This window comes from Cibotium barometz, chromosome 35 (assembly GCF_041138505.1).
Source record: "Cibotium barometz isolate CiBa-2024 chromosome 35, ASM4113850v1, whole genome shotgun sequence".
Classification (NCBI taxonomy): domain Eukaryota; kingdom Viridiplantae; phylum Streptophyta; class Polypodiopsida; order Cyatheales; family Cibotiaceae; genus Cibotium; species Cibotium barometz.
The window spans coordinates 26,835,024-26,856,045 of NC_141080.1; the positions used below are offsets into that span (position 1 = coordinate 26,835,024).

Consider the following 21,022-nt stretch of genomic DNA (forward strand, 5'->3'; position numbering starts at 1 on the left):
GGTAATCTTTGGCTATGAGTATATGACATTTCCCACGTGTAGTCATGGGTAATGGTCTAATTGCATTGATCCTCCACTTCTCAAAAATGTTGAAAGCAAGTATGAAATTCCTGGGTTCAAATTTTAGTATTCTTCTTCCCACCTTTGGCATTGGAAACATGATTTACACCAGTGATGCACATCCTTTTGGATAGAGGGCCATACATATCCTTCCAATAGTATCTTCTGCATTGTAATCTTAAATGCAAAATGCCCTCCATAGATTCCTTTGTGATTCGTTTCCAAGATATGATAGATTTCTTCTCTCCATGGAATTCCTCTCAGCACTAAGTCTGGCCCTTTCATAAACAAAGAATCATTAATAAGATAAAAACTTTGACATCTTTTAACAAAATGATACCTCTTTGATTTTGGTACATCCGGTGGATCTTTTCATGTCATGAGAAATGCTTCCTCTTTATCAAGATACTCTCTTCTTTGATATAATGGTCCATCCACCTTGACTACAAAAACTGTAGATACAATTGCATTTTGAGTGGCTTCATGTGCTCCATGATTTTGTTCCCTGTCTATATGTTAAATGCTCCATGCTTCAAAACATCCAAGTAATCTCTTTACTTGTCCTACCCAAGTGTTGAGATGAGCATGCTTGGTTCTCCATACTCCCAACACCTGTTTGACTACTAGCAAAGAATCTCCTTTAATTGCAATCCTTTTGAGTCCAAGATTAAGACATACCTTTAAATCCTGACATAAGGCTGAATATTCTACCTCATTGTTGCTTTTGGCCTCCAGCTAAAATCCTTTCCTTTATATTTCTTTTCGTTATGCGAGTCCAAAATCACCATTCTTCTAGTGGCTTAATTTAAAATCTTTTTAAAAGAGCCATTAAAAAAAAGTACATGAGCATTAACAAGCTACTGATCTTCCATCCTTTTGCTTTGCTTCTCACCTCTTTTACCAAAATTGGGCCCTCTTTGTATGTGAGTAGATCGGCTAAAGAAGCTCATATGGACTCCTCGCTCAAAAATGTGAATTCAAATTCTTGCAACTCAACTATCCATTTCATCATACTTCTTGATAAATTAGTATTGTTGAGACAAGCTCTGGTGGCAAGAGGGTATAACTAGTCAACACTACAAAGGGTTTGGGTAACAAGTATGATCTGGACCTTCTGCAAGCATAAACTAGACTTTACAACACAAGCTCTGACTCGGTATATCTCCTCTCCATCTCATTCTTCACCCTACTTACATAATAAACCAGTCTCATATACCTGGATTCATTCCCTTGCAGAATATCTCCTATTGCATCTGGTCCAATAGAAGGATTCACATAAAATAGCTTATCAAACTCGGGAGCCTTTATGTTTAAAATTTCTCCTAATACTTCTTTGACCTTACCAAACACTTCTTCACATTCCTCATTCCATTGAAGAGGATCCTTTTTAACTACTTGTTGAAGTGGATATAGCAGTTGAGATAACAAAGGAATGAACCTTGACATATATTTTACTTTTTGAATGAAAGTATGTAACTAATTTGTAGAAGTAGGAGAATATAATACGATGAGAGACTTGACCTTATCTGGATCCAGTTCTATCCCATTTTGAGACACCATATGCCCAAGAATCTTGATTCTTGGTTGTCCAATAAAGCACTTTTTTGGATTCAACCACCCACCCCTTGAATCTGCCCTATTAAATACTTGCTCCAACTTACTATAATATTCATGCCTTGAATTGAAAATACAAACTTCATCCAAGAAAACTTTAACAAAGTGATCTAAGAATGGTGCAAGTACTTCATCCGATCTTTGTTGGTACCAAGAGGGAGCATTTGTCAAACCAGATGGCATGACTCTATAATAAAAACAACCACAGGGTGTCATGAAAGTTGTCTTCTCTTGATTTTCAGGTGCAATGGCTATATAGAAATACCCATAATATCCATCACAAATGCTATATCTCTCATGCCGTGCAACATCAAAAAAAGGCAAAGGATAATGATTCCTTTTTGTAGATGTGTTTGTAACCTACACATAACCACCATCTTCCATCCTTTTTTGGTTTGATCACAACCGGATTATCCCAATCTGAATTTTCAATTTGATAAATAAAACTAGATTTTAGAAGTTTATGTACCTCTTCCTTGAGTACTTGAATATGTTCTTGTCCCAATCTTTTCAACTTTTGGAACACTGGTTTTACACCCTCTTTTAGCTCAATATTGGGTGGTTCACTTGTAAATCCCCTTATCTCTTCATAAGAAGTAATAAAAAGATTAGGAAATTTGGTAAACATAGCAAGATACTCTTGCTTCTCCTTCAACGTAATACTGGTACTCGTCATCTTCTCTACTAGCTCCTGCAGTTGAGGTGTGGAAGCCTTTGACTGCATCAGGTTTTCCATGGTTTCAAACCTTCCCTCCTCTTCAGTGTCATACATGCCCATGAGTTGAAATTCTTGCAGATCTTCTTCTCCAAGTATGAAAGACACCTATCCATTTTCTGCCTCAGAATCATCACTCTCCTCTTCTTCACTTTCACTTTCTGTCTCTTCCTCTTTTGAGCTAAGGCATCCAATGCTTGTGAGTATCCACCCCCTTCTACACCTCGTACATAATCCATCCAGAGTCTGTCTAGATCGCCATCTAAGCTCTACTTGAGGGCGCATCGGCGGGTGGACAGCACCACCACTTGTACCTCTTTGGTATAATCAGAATTTTAAATTCTCTCCATTGTGTATCTATTGCATTGTCTATTGTGCTTTGTCTTGCTATCTCTTTTCGCTATGCCATATTCTTATACTTTCATAAGTGGGATTCTCGCCTATTCTAGCAAAGCTAAATGCAGTCGTATTGCTTAGTTATATAACCTCAAGCAGGAGGTAGAAACCATGCAGGACTACATTGCTAGAACCAAGTATCTCCACATGAGATGTAGCACCCTACGAAAGATTGGATAACTTTTCACCCATCGATCGATTCATAATCATTGTTAAGAGCAAGGAAGCTTCATGACCATCTCTACATATCTAGGCACTACATCTTTGATGAGTGGTGCCATGACGTAGTAATAGACCTAGTAGACAACCTGCAAGACAAGCATGAAGAGGTCATCCACCTAAACCAATAGATAGGGGATGCATCATCCAAAGCCTCATCTCATCAGCCAAGGGTGCCTAACCAATACTATCTAGATTCCTAGTTAAGGACATGAGCATGGATGAGTTAGCAAAGAATCTACTCAATCATTTAGGCCAATAGTGACATGGATACCCCCAAGCAAAACCCCAAAGCCAGCCCCAGACACCCACATCTACTTCCATGAAAAGATATGGTTTGGTGTGCAATTTACCGTCGCCAAAATCATTAAAGTATAGAGTATCCAATGCTAAGTCCTAAACAACAACAATATTGTGCTCATTGCCACCATAGCCATGGAAACCATGACACAAACTCATTGTTGGTACCAGAGAAACCTGACACCACAACCTATGCTACATGCACCAAAGAAACGACTGGCCCTACTACCCATACCAAGCAAATGCTTCTCAACAAGCACAAGCTCCAAGGCCTACATATCAAAACTATGTACCACGAGGTATGTACTGCCACACCAATGCCATACCCGCCTTCCGTATTACCATCCCAATAGGTTCCTCTTGGAGCCGTGCCAGTACAATAGTACTTGGTGACTTTGCCATCAAACTTAAAGAGTCTAGAACAAGAGAGCTATGAGTCATAAGAGCAATATGATTCATATGGATATCTAAAGCAACCCCAAGCCATTGACTAACTTCTTTGTTTTGAAGCCATGGTGCAACAAAGAGTAAGGGATCTCAACAATGTAGCACATAGGCCACCTCTTTAGTGTTTCCATTGCAAGGTCCCACACTGTATTGCTGAGTGTCCTCATAGAACTATTGCCCTAATACACTAGTTTCTTTACCAAATCGAGTGCCGAACTCAATGTCATTCCATACAAAGGCACATGTTACGAGTATAGATTTGAATATTCTTTCAAGGATTGTCCCAACATAGTGACAATCATCATCCACATCATGAGTCTTAACTTGTTAAGTGTATGAGGTGGACTTATTCATACAGTCCCCTTTAATGCTATCATAAGTCGAGGGGCAGTTTCTAAGGAAATATCCAAGGCAACCAAGAAGTACAAAGCTCAAGCTTTGACCTCAAAGACAACAGCCCAAGAGCCATAGGTGCAAACCCCAAAGGGTGTAGTAATCCCTAAAAAGGCTAATGAGCCAGAGGCATAGGTCGAGAGAAAGAAGACCTCAAAGAGTTTGTAGAATGCAATGCACGATCAGTTGTCAAGACCAACAATACCTTGTGACCATTGAAAGTGGTTCGAATGATAGCTCCAAAGCTGTCTCTCTCATGAACGGAGAGACAATGAGCCATCTGACATTCAAATCATCTCTTTCCAAACAAAGAAACGGATTGACTACAAAACCTTCCACCAAAGAAACTCAAGAGTACCCCAACCCCGTGTTGGAGAAAGAGCGAATGAAACAAGCCCAAGAGCTTGTGATGAGGAAGGTGCAAGCTAAACTAGAGCCAATACTTGAGCAAGTGTCGAGTATGAAACCACTAATCTTGCCTAAGTTGATCCTCAACCCATCCCAAATCCAATCATAGAACTAATAAGGAAACCTCAGTGTTTGCCGAAGGCCTTGACCAAGACCGTAGGCATTCTAAAGCGGGTACAAAATGAGCCAGTTCTAGAGCCTCTGCCTGTGAAACCAATCTGACTAGATTCTACATCACTAGATGCAATGAAAGGGAACTCAGTGGTGGGAGGTTAAAGTTTTCCTTCCATGGATCATTGATAGGTGACAAGAATCAATGCACATCCCCTACACATTAACAGGTCTAAGCCCACCTCCAAGTGACTATGAGCTAAGTGAGCACAAATATCGCACGAGGGACATAGCAAGCATCATAGCCTTCTTATCCTCATAATTCCAAGTCCCGCTCTTTTATACGAAAATTCTCAACTTTCGAGACTTATCTGACTGGATGAATGGGAATTTAAGAGCCCACACAACTGAACCTGAACCTGAAGAAGAGCTATGCCACAACGTGTGCTCTCCTTCCATATCGACGACAAAAAACACAGCCAAAAGTGCCCATGAACAAGCTGGGATGACACTACTTCGAAAGTGATGAAATGAACGCCATGTTACCTAATTTCGAGTCTCGTTATTGCTCAGCCCAACCCTCTTCCTGTCGTCGTCGATGACTCACCACTCTGGCATCCACACACCCATAAGGGACTACTTTGCCCTCCCTCCATGCACGGCATGCTGGGACTTCAAAAGGAATCCAACCATAAAATTCTCCATCTTACCCAATCAATTGCGCATCCCAATCGTGATCTATGGCGCCATCCCGATCCATGAATCCAAAAATTAGTCTTCACACTCAGCAAATGATTCCATCAAGCACAATGCTCGTTATCTCCCTCCAAGGCACGACACTTGCCTCCATCCGTGCTAATCCAACGAGGTCAGGTTGCCCAAAAAAGTTCAAAGCAACACTGCATGCCCAAGGTCAGCATTGCCCAACAATCCATAATTTCATGCCCAAGCTACGGATGCCTTCTTGTAATGCTTCCTTTATGTCTGCCAACATCGTCATGGTTCCAGCAATTAGACCATATAGCCATTAATATTTCAAAATAAGACTCAAGAAGTACTTGGATCCATTTAACCATGTTCAGTAAGCCACACATAGTTCGCAGTTTACCCTACTAGTTTGGGTGTCCTCAATTGTTTCATTCTCATAGACAACCCATTCTCAATCTCACTACCGTATCGACTAGCCTCAATATACATCAACTATCAATTTCCTATCTCAAACCATGTGTGAAAATCGAAGAAAGAAGATTAAAAATTAAAGAAAGCAGTGTATTGGAGTTTTCACTAGACGAAGCTTCTACACAAGCCCACCTTTTGACCAATGCCTAGGCATATCACCTGCAATATCCCCATAGGCTCTACATGTAATAAACACATAGGAATTTTTCTTTCAGAAACCTATGTTGAGCCTCATCACCCCACGACAACTATGGTACATGGTATGACCCATCGCCTAGACCTTTCTACTATCATTAGGAATCTTCTGTGGCCTCGTCTTCAACCACACCACCCATTCAACCCTCCTTGCCTCTATCCCAAGTACTCGACACCGCCAAATCCCTCAAGATACAAAGGCCGCCTAGCTCCACTCCAGCTATGGACACAACCTTACGCAACACTCGATTGATCTCGACTCCCCAAGAAACAGGATGCAAGAAAGCAACAAAAAGAGTCAAAGAAAGCAATTATGTTGGAGAAGTCCTTGTGGGCACACCTTCTGCCCATTGCCCATACACGTCACCTACATATTTCACTATGGGCATCACATTTTTCACTTCTCGCATCGCACATTATGCACAAATACATGCACATGTAACTAATCTTGTCAACACCAACCCTCCAAGTACATCTCTAGATGAGGGGACCATGGCGGGCAGACAAGCGCAAGCCTGTCAAAGAAAGCAAGAAGTCCTTGTGGGCACACCTTCTGGCCATTGCCCATACACGTCACCTACATATTTCACTATGGACTTCACATTTTTTCACTTCTCGCATCTCACATTATGCACAAATACATGCACATGTAACTAATCTTGTCAATGCCAACCCTACAAGTACATCTCTAGATGAGGGGACCATGGCGGCAGACAAGCACAAGCTTACCCATGGTACAACCCATCGCCTCGAGAACCCTTGACCTTGCAAGTACCTCCCTCGAGCTTCCATGCCTATATCCTTGGCTTCGACTCCAAATAACCACCAACAAAACCTCGCTTTGGTCTCATATTTGTCAAGCAAAGCCTCATCTAGGCATAGTACCATGTCCTCCCAAGATGTCTTGAACCTCCATCTAGCTATGCCAATCATTCCATGGTGGTGAGCTTAGCACTCATCCCACCACTCACATGATAGAGACCGCTTCTACCAACAACTACCTCATGTTGAAGGATCCACGCCACTTCCACAACCAACAGAGGCTCGACATGAAGCACTTCTACATCGCCTATCACTTCCCATGCCACCTTAATAAGCTGCCTGCACAACCATCAGGATTGCCATCACCTTGCCCTATCATCTCTGGCTGTGGGGAGGCTCGACATGAAGCACTTCTACATCGCCTATCACTTCCCATGCCACCTTAATAAGCTTCCTGCAACCATCAAGATTGCCATCACCTTGCCCTATCATCTCTGGCTATGGGGATCGATCCCGAACTTAACATGGTTTCACCCATTGTACCTACTATAAGGCACTTTGCCATCTTATCCATGCGAACACACTTATCTTTTATAAGATGGTGCTAGAACATATAAAACAACCTTACCATGAGCTTAATGTCAAATAGAGAAAGTTCACTGACTTAGTGTACATAGTTACTTAAGACTAGTAATAGAAGCTAAACCATTTTTTATGTATTGTAAAACGAGTGCCTCGTATATAAGTCGTTTTTTACAATCAACAAGACACAATCACTCGCTTGCAAATAATGTACTTGTGAGCTCTTCCCTTCTTCCCTCTTCTTGCTTGCTTGATGAATGCATGTTAAGTAAGTTTGATTGTAAACTTCGCTCTTCATGATTAGCTTCTTCTTCCCCTACTTCTAATGCGAGAAAACCATTGCGAAGTATTATCTCTTCTTGCCTCCATCTAGACACTGAGAACTCTCTCTCTTCACCCCTTTGCAAGGAGCATTCCGATGTGACAACGAAGTGACAATATGATGAACAAGCTAGTTCACCCACATGAGAAGTTACAGATTATAGTGCCAAACATGTTGAAGTCAAGAGCTTACCTTAACCTTACCAAAGCATACATCATTAAGTCTTACCTTAGAGCCGCAATCTACAACTTCCCGTGTTGATATGCTAGCCCGTTCGTCACATCCTCACTCTATTGTCAACACTAAGTTCGTAAACTTTCCCTATTTGACATTAAGCTTATGGTAAGGCTTCTTTATATGTTCCAACACCATCTTACAAAAAACAAATGCATGTTTGTGCAGATAAGGAACAAAGCACCTTACGGTAATTCGGGCAAGCGAAACCCTGTTAACCAACAAAGCAACCAACACATAGGGACCTATTTCTAGATGCAAATTGTCAATATAGAAAAGAACAGTTTTGTGATAAAATTATACCGCTTCTCGTCCCATGCCAATGAAGGTTGATGCGTCACCTAAGCGATCTCTAAGAGACACCATTAATGCTTATTTGAACAAGCCTCCATGAGTAACAATTAAGATTTGACTTATGGTCACACTTTCATTTCAAAATAAGCTTCAATGGTGTCTCTTAGAGATCGCTTAGATGACGCATGTCCAACTTACTATGGAAGTCCATCACTTGGTGTACCCCTTGACTCTCAAGGGTAACTCTCGATTGCATAACTCAATATTTGAAGCAACCCATTGGAATGTCACATATATTTTACTTCCTAAAAATGCCACAAATATTAGGCCATAAAGAGACCGATTATAGCTACTTTCTCTCAATTCATCTCTCTCTCTCTCTCTCCACCTCTCCTCTCTAGCCATTGTCTCAATCCCTCTCATCCCACTCTGATCTCACTAAATATCAAAATCAATTCCACCTAATTTTTTTGCAAGCTGTTTTGCTTGCATTTGATAGCTTTCTAAAGCATTGCTATTTCCTATAGGAAAAAGAAACGTTATATTAATATCTTATGCATAAATGTAAAGAGGATCTACATCCATCTTAATCTCCTTGATTTTTTCCTTTAAATCTTTAAATTTTGTCATCCTAATTCACTCCAAAGAATATCTCGATCAAGGTAAAATCTCTCAATCACCCCATGTGTGACATCCATGTGCATATGATATCATCTTTACTAAATCATCATGGCATGTGAAATCTCTGGACTTCTTCTTTTACAATCAAAGCACACAAATCAATCTTTTCGATCCATTACACAAAATTCCAAGGCCTTATAGACTTTCATACATGTGCACCTAGTCAAGGACTATGGCCCTCCTTAATGTTTTAGAACCCCTCCATTGTGATGAAGTTGCTTGCCATTTGTTTGAGATAACAACGAAGGGCCTTGAATGCCACCATGTTGGTGGTATGTTGGCCTGATCCATCTGCTATAAACCCCCCTCCACCCCTCCCTCTTGTGATTCAACACTAGCCAACCTTTCATTTGTATAATAGTTGAAATTTAGATTAATGATCACATTTTCATTTCATAAAGATTACAAAAGAAGGTTCTACTTATCGTAGCCCTCGTTCACTTGGAGTACCCCATAACTCACAACCGTATCTCTCGAGTGCTTCACTCAATAAATGAAGCAACCCATTGAAATATCGCATATGTATGTTACTTCCCAGCCTTGGCTAGGGGTTCACATGACTTTCAAGAAGTGGCCTCTACCCCAAAAATGTCAAGGAACATAAAGGCAAGGAAGTGCCTTGGACCTACTAGCTATCGCTATCTAGAAATCTTAGTAAGAGCTCTCCTTTCTTTGGGCAGCTCTCTTGGTGCTCTCTTAGTGAATAAGGTGTATGATTTGTCTCTACCTTTACTCCAGTTAATTATGCACCTTGCCAAAACGTGCACACTTGCACAGATAAACCTTGGCAAGCCATCTCAATGCTCATCACAAAAGCGCATAGTTAAAGCCAGTAGGCTTTAACCTGAATCCAAAAGAGGAGCTGGGCTTTAAATCAAATTGAGCTGTAAAACATGTTAACTAACTAAGCAGCCAGAAAGAGGTCAATTTTAAAAAAAACTGAGACAAGAACAAGAACCACATTCAGTCCAATCAGCAAAAGCATCCAGTCGCATGACTGGATCAGGTTAGAACGACCAAATGCCATTTTAGCTGAGCAATGCATTTACTGTTTTCTTGCAAAGAATTTTTAGTCCTACACGCCCACGCAGACATATCAGATAAGCATACTAGTATATACAAACAAGAGCACAACTTAATCTCCCCTACTAAAGGCATATGCATACTCACAACAGCTAAGCATACTAGTATCTAGTATATACAAACAAGAGTACAACTTAATCTCCCCTACTAAAAGCATATGCATACTCGCAACAGCTAAGCATGCTAGTACATATGAGAAGTAAACAAAGAAATTTAAAAGCTGTCATGTCTCGATCTGGGCTGTACCAATGTCTTATTGCCAAATGGTAAAGGAGAAATCTCACATGGATGATGGTCAGCATGCTTGCAAAGTCTTCATCCTGCCAGGCACTTCACCACCTCAGAAGTAAACACATCATTACCCCCCCCCCCTCTCGAGGCTATTACCTGCCTGCCCTCCACAATAGGGACAAAACTCTTCCTTTTTCTTTGGTTATGAAGCATGTGCATGTGAGAATAATCCATTTATCTTTAATTGAAGTAAACATGAACTGGTATCCCAACCGTTCAAACCACCAAAAATTGTGCAACATTACAAAGCCATGAAAAAAGGGAACAACGATGCTAGCAAAAAAAAAATCACAGAAACTTCAAACTTTTCGAAATTGTGAGGGATTTTGTGCATAAAAGCTCATCATGCACATTGTTTTTTTTCCTAAGGTGCTGTTGTTAACTTAAGAGTTATAAACTCTACAAGAAGCCGGACCCCCTTACCTGCATGTTGAAAGACTAAATCAGAAAAACTCTCTCTCTCTCTCTCTCTCTCTCTCTCTCTCACACACACACACACACACACACACACAAACAAAAACACACATACAAAATAGAGGTTTAGACTGGTGAAGATGTAAACTTTTCTACCAGCAAGATGTACATAACATGCTACACAGACATGCCACTCAATCATCGTCTTCCTCCTCCTCCTCCTCCTGCAAAAAAACAAGCCAAAACCCTCTAGTGAGAAACAAGGTCGCATCCAGTTCATCAAAACTTATACTACAGCAAGAGACAATAACAAGCAAGACATCGTAAAACACAAGGGCTCCATGGTTTCTACAGCAAGAGAGAATGAGGGCTCCATGAAGTTATTCATACTTCTTCACTTCTTTCCTCATCATTCACCTCAGATTTGGACTTGTCAGACTCGTCCCCTCCCACATCGTCTGAAGCCTTATCCTAATAAACAATAAGTTAAACAAAAAGGGTGATGAGGTCACACAATTAAGAGTTCAACAAACTATGGATTTAAATGGCCAACTCCAACAAAGTACATTTTGAATTAAATTGGAAATTTGAGCATACAATTTGATAACCTGTACCTGTTTTGCATTGTAAGCCTTTATGGACTTTTCATATTCCACCTTTCTCGCTATGGCCTTGGCAACATAAGGAGCTTTGTCCTGCATCCACAGAGCACTAAGCCCAGTTAGCTATATCCCTTGTCCAGGCATGCCTACCTTCTAGCAATGCATGTGCAAGGGATGTGTTATGGTGATAAGCATTTACTCTAGCTCATGAATAAAAACTAAAAGTATACCGCTTCGCTCAACGATTTCCATTTGTCTCCCCCTGCTTTCCCAACCTGATACCAGAGCAAGCAGTCAATAGATGGTTAAGAAACGGAAAATATAACGTGCATGATATCAAGTATACTAGATGGTGTGAGGGGGATAAAACGTCAAGGCAGTAGACAAGTTGTTTAGATGTGTATTCTGACTTCCCCTCCTGATTAGAGGTGATTAAGTTTGTCTAATGCTGGCTATCATAATGCTATCATTAGACAGTTAAAAAACCAATGACATGATATGGATGGTGTCAGAACATTAGGCATGCTGGATAGCGTAATGAAGACAAAATGCAGAGTTGGATAAACAAATTGAGATGTGATTAAGTATGACCATAAAGTGTAGGCATTAGTAGATGACTTAAGTATAACCATGCATGGACCATTTTGATGGGCATGATGTCAATTAACATAAAACATTAAGCATACTAGAAATCGTTAAGGAAACATAGAGTGAGTGAGACAAATCCATGTGTGATTTTATGTAGAAATGAGAATGGAACATTTTGATTACATAACGTGCATGATGTCGATCAACATAACACATAAGGCATTCTACATAGCATAAGGGGGAGAAAACAGAGTCATCAAGACAAATCAATTTGTATATATTGACTTTCCAACCTGCTTAAAAGTAATTACATAGAAATGCAGGTCGAAACACAATCAACACAGGTGTGCATGGTTTTCACTTAACATGAGCATTGGGTGCATGCTAGCCAGCATGAGGTGAAGAAAATACAAGATCAAAAACAACTCTTTAGACCATGTATATTGTGATTTTTAGCTGAAAATTATAATCAATGTAGGGGGAAGAGTAGCTTACGGCGGAGACCAACTTGTTGTTGGGGTTGCTAGCACTGAAGGTTTTTCGAAACTCCTCTCTATACATTTCAACAGAAAATGTTCCATCTTACAATACATTTGAGAAGGAAATGTTGCAGTTTAAATAAAAATGCGTGCAAAAACATTCATGGAAGGTTTAGAAAATGGCTTACAAGAACACGAAGAAGGCACTAGGAGGCCTCTTTGGCTTGTTTGGGTCTTTCTTTGCTTTGCGGTCCTTGCTAGCCTGCCTCTTTTTGGCCTTTTCATCCTTGCTTGCCTCCTGCTTCCTTTTCTTCAAGTTCCTGCAAAAAAGGAAGACAGTTCCGTCATGCAGATCCATCAGTCCAACCATTTTGGCATGCAGTTACATCAATTCAACCACTGGCCGGCATGCCAATTGGACAAATCAACCACTGCATCATGCCAATCAATTTAAGTCCATAAGTCCAAACCATTCTGCCACGCAATTCCGCAAATCCAAACACTCCAGATATGTCAAACCAGTCAGTTCAGTGCAATTCCGTGGTTCCAACCACTCCGGCGAGAAAAACTCAGAGTTCCGGCATGCAGTTCCGTAAATTCCAACCGTTTCGGGACACAGTTCCGTCAATCCGGCCGTTCAACCACGCAATTTCAAGACAGAAAAAAGGGAAACGGGGGGGCGAAAGAGGAACGGGAGGGGGGTACAAGAAAACGTACGTTTCCTCTGTCTGCTTGGAGAGAGCGTTCTTCGCCTTAGACCCCTTCATTTGACCTGCTGGAAAGACAGACAAAACAGAAAAGAGTTAGCGAAAGCAGAAACAGAGGAGCTAGCAAAGAGCGAAGCGAAACAGAGGAGCTAGCAAAGAGCGAAGCGTTTTTAGCACAAGCAGACACAGCTTGATAACAAGGAGCAAAAAGGTAAGCCGAGAGAGAAAGCCAGAAGACGAAGGAAGGAAGCTTTCGGAGCGATGGAAGAGAGGGGGGAAAGCTGGGGCAAAGAGAACACAGGTGAGAGGTGCGCTGAGAAAGCAAGGAGGGGGGCGGGGGGAGGGGGGAGGAGCCGGAGGTCACAAAGAAACGCAGAGGAGAGGAGAAAGGGGACGAGGATTAGGGCAAAAACAACACAGAGATGGAGATGGAGATGCAGTGCACAGGAGCAGCGGCTAGCGAACGTTTATAAACTTTTTGAGTTGGCCGCTTTGTTATGAATGAAGAAACAAGAATACTCACAAGAACAACGAAGAAGAGAAGGCTCGAGCTCTTTGAAACAACACACAAGAGGAGCTGTGAAGACGAACGAAAGAAGAGAACAAGGGTTTCCAAACACATACACTTCCACCGGACCAGCCGGTTCTCCCCGGTCCCCCCACTCATTCCCCTTTGTATTATTACCCTTCTTCCCACCCCAACTTTTGGCCCTTAGGCCCCTTTCCACATTGAAGAGCTCAACTTCACTCTAGAAATAACTCTAGATTCTAACATTACCACCATAGACAATGTGTCCCATGCCCGGTCCCACCGATCCGACTCGAGTGACCCCCTTCACACGCCCAGTCAGATGTCTTCATGCATTTGACCCATCCATTGAGTCACAAACATGCTACATTAGTTTTTTCTCTAGCCCCAGCACCTCGCTCACAAACCTCAGCCCAATAGTTTATCTTCCCTCTGCAAATATCTTGAGTGTCCACTAATCATGTACTCAGAATAGGCCCCCTTGCCAAAGGCCCTATTGTAAAAGTGTGTCTCGTCCCCACCTACGGTTTGCTTCCATTAGCATTCCCAAGTCTATAAGTGCCTTGAGCTTCACTTTAATGTTTGTTGTGAAGGCTTGCTTTGGATGAACATGAAGCAGCTCAGCTTTCCTATGCATGAGCCTACATAAGGGGGGCATTAAAAATGCGTTTGTATTTCCCCCTAATTTAAAGCATAGACCTTCCATGTCCGTTCTTCAAATTTGGCCTCTCCCAAGTTGAAGTTGGATGCAACAAACAACAATGACTCTTAATGCTAAACACCCAATCTTAATGCTTTACGGGGGCATTAAACGCTTTTGGATTCCCCCTAAAGCATAGACCTTCCATGTCCACTCTTCAAATTTGGCCCCTCCCAAGTTGAAGTTGGATACAACAAACCAAAATGACTCTTAATGCTAAACACCCAATCTTGGACGACACCCAATCTTGGATGACAACTCATCTAAAAGCCCAAACTTGGATGACAACTCGTCTAAATGCATTCACTAAATTACCTCTACTTATTGTGAGTTATTCAAAGTTGTGTAATTTGCTTTCAATCTCTAATTCATGATACTTTGTTTTTTTAGTGCATACCTTAACATGGTGTACTTTATGTCCCAAAAAACTCAAAAATCATATTAAATCCATAACAAAAATTGAAACAAGATAAGGTGCCACTAATCACAAATAAGACTTCAGTGAGGATACTGTATAAATACTCATTTAATCCTTTGTTGAGAGTGTGAGCCTAATTTAAGAAACGTTAAACTTTGGAAGCCATACATGACATAATGATTGCACACATAAGAAGATGACTTTCGAAGCCATACAAGGCATAACGATCGCACACATAAGAGCATGATATAGAAAACATAAAAGATTATGCCGAGCTTATAACATGATGGGCATTACATCCCCTACTTTAGACTCCAACGCTTGGTAAGTTGGTACTATGTGCACTCGTCCCTCCTCTCCCCTCACTTCACTCACACACACTCACTAAAATGCATTAGAGAGAGATTAGCAAGAGCCACACTTAATTACATAATGGGAGAGTCCTCTGTATTATGAGAGATTTTCACTTATATATATGGCCATAAGTGTTCACACTCACTTAAACTCTAGTTGGCCGGGCACTTTAGACTCATTAGAGGTCTAATGCTTTTACAATGAATACTCTCATAATATATTCATGAAGTACATCACTTGGCACTTCATCCTAGCTTGCTACCACATGCTCTTGAAGCGTAAATCACCATAAGTATTCCGTCGGACCATTACGAGCACCCATCCAAGTTGTAGATTTGGACACCGTTGCTACATATCTTGAATGTATGACCTTTTGGTGTGTCCTACCTTGACTCCTTGATGTAATATAATGGCAGTAGCTTCTTGTTAACCCTAGAAATAGGTTAACATTCCCCTCTTCCTGATGTCAATCACGTCCTCGTTATTGCATTGAAGACCCTTGTGTGGGGAGAATTTACAAGCTTTGTTGATGGCTTTTGATGTTGAGTGATGTTCAATGGTTCTTGTTCCTCCTCCGGAAGAAATAAGAAAGGATAGTTAGTAAATGATTAGGTTAGTGATTAGCGAGAATTCTTAACGGGGTGGGGGTTTTCCGTGTGATTACATTGTGAGCTTTTTTTGTGGGTATATTTTTTGCTCACTTTGTTTTTGGCAATCTTAAGCAGAGTTACATGTTATTTGTGTTAGTTGGGAAACTAAGAGATGTTAATAATGGGGGAGAAGAGAAGGAATGATTCAGAGGAATGTAGACAAAATCATCAGAACAAGATTGTGATTCTCAGTTCCTCATTTGATTCATTGAAGCGACATTCATCACTTGAAGAATTTGGCCTTCGATGATTGTTGGAATTAGGGTTGCAGGAATGCACACACAACTTCAAGAAGATGAGGAAGCTTGAGCACAACACAGTAGTGTATTATGAGTGCCAAAAATGAAAGATAACAAGCCCTAGAAGATAATGGGCGTATATACAATGCACGGGGGAAAAAACCTCCTAGTGAGGGAAAAAGTGCCCCGGCGGTCCTAAGTGTGTTCACACACATCACTACTATAATATGGTAACAAATCCCCCCTGGAGTGATGCGGTGAACAAGAGCTAGCACTCATGTATAGGGAAGTGTCTAGCTATGTGGACGAATCCACAAAAGGGAGTAAGCCCAAAGCTTTGCGAAAAGCTTCGAACTTCTCACGAGGCAGAGCCTTTGTGAAAAGGTCTGCAAGGTTATCCTGTGTTGGCACATAAGCCAAACTGATCTCTCCTGCAGAGAGTCTCTCCCTGACATAATGGTAGTGCACCTCAATGTGCTTCGTACGAGCATGGAACACTGGGTTCCGCGCAACTGCCAATGCGCTCTGACTGTCAGTGAAGATGGTGGTGGCAGATGGCTGCCCAACACCCAAATCAGCCATAAGGCGTCTGAGCCACACACACTCAACCGTAGCTGTGAAAGCTGCCCTGTACTCAGCTTCACAACTAGAAGTGGCCACAGTAGGCTGCTTCTTGCTCAACCATGATATGCATGAGCTTCCAAGCATGAAGCAAAAACCACTCGTGGACACGCGTGTGTCATAACAACCAGCCCAGTCAGAATCTGAAAAAGCATGTAAATCTGGCGGCAATGATCCCCCCTTGGGATAAAACAACCCAAGATGCCGAGTACCACTCAAATAGCGAAAGATACGCTTCACTGCCTGCCAATGCTGAATGCCTGGGCTATGCATAAATCTGCTCACCTGTGAGACTGCAAACTGAATGTCTGGCCTCGTAATGCATACATAAATGAGGCAACCAACAGCTGTCTGATAGAGTGTGACATCAAAGTGATCTCCAGCATCATGAAGACTCAACTTCAAACCTGTCTCCATTGGAGTAGCAATAGGCTTGCAGTCTTCAAGGCCAAATCTCCGCAACAATGTTTCAATATACTTTGTCTGACACAAAGCAATACCTCCATCACACTGCTTAAATTGTATCCCCAAATAATGATGCAAATGCCCCAAATCTGACATCTCAAAAGAGGCATTCAAATCAGCCTTAAAATCAGCAATATGACTCTTATTTGGTCCTGTGAGCAGCATGTCATCGACATAGAGAGCAATGATTAGATGTACACCATCCACACGTTTAACATACAAAGTGCTTTCTGTTGGACTATTTTGAAACCCATGTGCAGTCAAATATGCATGTATTTTTTCATACCAAGCTCGTGGAGCTTGCTTTAAACCATATAAAGCCTTTTTTAACCTGCACACTTTGTTTTCCTGCCCTCTTTGAACAAAACCACGAGGCTGCGATACATACACCTCCTCATGCAAATCTCCATTCAAGAACGCAGTCTTTATGTCCAGCTGATGTACATTCCAACCATTATGAGCTGCTAATGCACAGATGCTACGAACAGTGGTCATACGACATGTGGGAGCAAAAGTCTCATCAAAATCAATGCCCTTTTCTTGAGCATAACCTTTTGCAACAAGCCTAGCCTTATGGCGATCCACTGTGCCATCAGGCTTACGCTTCAATTTGTATACCCACTTAGTGCCAATGGCCTTCTTGCCAGGGGGCAAGTCACATAAAGACCATGTACCATTCTTCATAATAGCATCGTATTCTGCTTGCATAGCAGCCATCCAATTTTCTGAACTTTGTGCCTCATCAAATGAAACAGGCTCACTTTCATCGCACATACTAGAAACAGCCAATGCATAACAATCTGACGCATAAGAGGCACCATGAGAGCCAGAACGAGTGCGACTAGACAAAGGGGCATCCAACTTGCTGTCACGCAAAGTCTGCACCAGCCATCTAGGCATATTCCTAGAGCCCTCAATCTCTTGTCTCTCATCCTCAAGTGCATCATGCACATCTGCATCAGATATAGGCTGATCTGTGCCATCATTTAAAACCTGCATAGGCTGAAAAACTGCCTCATGAGGTATTGCACTTGACTGTGCACCACTGAAAAGAGGCAACAATGTATCATAGACATCACGTGAGCTGATATCTGTCTCCTTAGTACATGAAACCAAGGGCTGAACTGCATCTTCCACAAATACAACATCACGGCTAACCAAAATGCGCTTTGTCTGTGGATGATACAAACGATAGCCTTTGCTCTCAGCACTATATCCAACAAAAATACATTTGACAGCTTTGTCATCCAATTTTCTGCGATGTTGCACAGGCACTAATGCATATGCCAGGCAACCAAAAACACGTAAATGGCCAACAGATGGCTTGCGGCCATGCCATGCCTCATATGGAGTGACAACCTGTAATGCTTTGGTGGGACACCTGTTTAGTACATAAGTGGCACACATGACAGCCTCAAGCCAAAAACCATGTGGTAGACTTTGACTCTTAACCATACATCTTGCCATTTCCATGAGAGACCTGTTTTTTCTCTCAGCCACACCATTTTGCTGTGGTGTATACGGCACTGTACATTGGTGTTTTATCCCACGCTCAGCCAGAAATGCATTAAATTCTGAAGACATATACTCCCCCCCTCGATCTGAACGGAGGGTGCCCATCTTACTTTCTGACACATTTTCAGCCATAACCAAAAACTGTTTGAAGCACAAAAACACTTCGGACTTTGCCTTCAAAGGATATACCCATGCATGCCTGGTAAAATCATCAATGAAAGTCACGAAGTAAAGGTAGTTTCCAAATGATGGAGTTTGCATGGGACCACAAACATCACTGTGAACAAGCTGCAATCTGCGTTCAGCTCTCACTGATCCATCTTTGGGAAAGGAAGCACGCTGCATTTTACCCAATATGCAGCCCTCACAAACATGCTTGACAGGTGCCTCAAGCTTAGGCAAAGAAGACACCATTTCAGATTTCTGCAGGCGCAGCAAACTTGCAAAATTCAGATGACCAAAACGTGCATGCCACAGTTTTGCATTTGAAATAGCCTGCGTATCCATAATAGCACATGCTGAATCCTCTACACATTTGCCATCCATATTGAGCTTATACAGCCCTCGACATAGTGAACCAGATGCTACAATGATGTCACCACAAGAGAGATCATGAACAGTACATCTGTCATCCACAAATTTTACAACCAAACCTGTTTTGGCAAATGCGGAGACTGACAGTAGATTCTTTTTGATCCCTGGCACATACAATGCATCAAAAAGTGTAAAGGTGTTGCCATTTGCAACATTCAGCACAATCTGTCCAACTCCTTTAACGGGATAAGAGGAGTTATTGGCACAAGTGACAGTATTCCCTGTGGGAGCAGACTCAAGGAAAGTGAATAAACTGCGCTGCGAGGTGATATGCTTAGTGGCACCACTGTCAAAGTACCATACATCTGAATGTACTGCAGACATACATGTGTCATGCAAAGATGGGTCATAACTGCACTGCGCATTGAATGCCCATTCTGTATCTAGCACAACATTAGCAGATTCATTGTTAGAAGGAGAGGCATCTGCAACAGCCATACCAGCCTCTTTCTTCTTAGCCTCTTTCGCAGCCAGCTTAGGACACGCTTTGATGACATGATCATTTCCCTTACAGTACTTGCAAAATGTCTTCTGTTTGTCACCCTTCTTCTCATCTTTGTCTTCCTTCTTTGGTTGCGCAGCATTTGCAGATTTCTGCTTACTAGAAGAAAAGCCAGCTTTACCTTTCCCGCTTCTCTGACTAGCACCGAAAGCTTGATCTGCGACACGCATACTATTCCTGTTTTGCCTTGACTGGTCTTCTTGCAGCAAAACAGAAACTAACTCCTCAAATGATAAGGCATTGGGATTGCCTTTCATCATCAAGCGAAGAGTGGAAGCAAAACCCTGATAAGAATCTGGTAGACCATTCAAAACAGTCTGCACAAGTGAACTGTCTGACAGGATTTCATCTGCAGAAATGAGCTGCTCTTTGAAATCTTTGATCTTTGTCAAAAAGCTATCCATAGAATCACCTTCGTTCATATGCTCATTCTCCAACTGTTTTCGGAGATAAGCAACACGAGCCTCATTTCTTGCCTGATACAATGTGGCAAGTACATCCCAAGCATCCTTAGAAGTCCTGCAGGAGCGAATATGTGGGATAATGGTACGTTTGACAGACAACGCAATCAAGGCATGAGCCTGCGCATCTCTACCATCCCAACGAATCTGCTCTGCTGAAAGTGGTGGTTCTCGAACAGCTGCTACAGCACTTGTGCCTGCACCATCATCAACAGTACCTGTTTCTGATGTGTTTGCAGCATTCCCAGCCACAATAGGACGTGCATCAATACCCTGCACAATGTTCCATAACCCCTTTGCTACCAATACATGTCGCATCATATATGCCCACAATGGATAGTTGGTGCCATCCAACTTATCCTCAGCAGCCAACATGCGGAATACATCATTGTTGTCAGCCATGGCCAATGACTGTACTACTAGATGTAAATGCTGTCTGTAAGAGGTAAACCTGTATAAAATTGACCTGTGCTATGTAGCACAGCCCAAAACAGACGAATGGGCACCTGTCCTGCAGATTTTAATCTTGACAGAAAATCTGCACAGTAGGACGATTTTGCCTGCGCAGTACTTGGAATGCAAAAACGGAGGGCGAAATGACTTCAGATCAAAATTCTGAAACGACCAAGTCCTACGGGCTCTCCCACGGCATATACTAACCTGCAGACGCTCGTGAAACCTCGTTGCAATCGGAGGAGATGAAGCGGCAGGTGCCGGTGATGCTGCCCGGGAGGAGGAAGCCTGCTCTGATACCAATTGTTGGAATTAGGGTTGCAGGAATGCACACACAACTTCAAGAAGATGAGGAAGCTTGAGCACAACACAGTAGTGTATTATGAGTGCCAAAAATGAAAGATAACAAGCCCTAGAAGATAATGGGCGTATATACAATGCACGG

At 42.0% G+C, this 21,022-nt stretch overlaps 1 protein-coding gene across 12 annotated transcripts; it reads right to left on the reverse strand.

The window, feature by feature from the left end:
- Positions 1–10,088: 10,088 nt before the first annotated feature.
- Positions 10,089–13,695, reverse strand: LOC147618279 (high mobility group B protein 2-like). Of its 12 annotated transcripts, none has more exons than XM_086774736.1 (9): positions 13,600–13,695; positions 13,087–13,144; positions 12,558–12,689; positions 12,386–12,443; positions 11,533–11,577; positions 11,315–11,395; positions 11,118–11,171; positions 10,857–10,921; positions 10,089–10,315 (listed from the first exon to the last, which is right to left on the reverse strand). In XM_086774736.1, exons 2-8 carry the CDS (start codon positions 13,134–13,136, stop codon positions 10,895–10,897), a joined length of 447 nt encoding a protein of 148 aa, XP_086630862.1. In that variant the 5' UTR covers positions 13,137–13,144; positions 13,600–13,695; the 3' UTR covers positions 10,089–10,315; positions 10,857–10,894. The 12 variants fall into 12 exon arrangements, with proteins under 12 accessions (XP_086630862.1, XP_086630859.1, XP_086630856.1 ...); XM_086774733.1 differs by having other exon boundaries at positions 10,857–10,924; XM_086774730.1 differs by having other exon boundaries at positions 11,091–11,171.
- Between the last annotated feature and the right edge of the window lie 7,327 nt (positions 13,696–21,022).

Coding starts and splice junctions, on each gene's coding strand:
- LOC147618279 (XM_086774723.1), bottom strand. CDS start 13,136: ATGAAGGGGTCTAAGGCGAAGAACGCTCTCTCCAAGCAGACAGAGGAA. Junction 12,690..13,086: donor TCCAAGCAGACAGAGGAAAC/GTACGTTTTCTT, acceptor CCTTTTTTGCAG/GAACTTGAAGAAAAGGAAGC. Junction 11,396..11,532: donor GGAAATCGTTGAGCGAAGCG/GTATACTTTTAG, acceptor CTGTGGATGCAG/GACAAAGCTCCTTATGTTGC.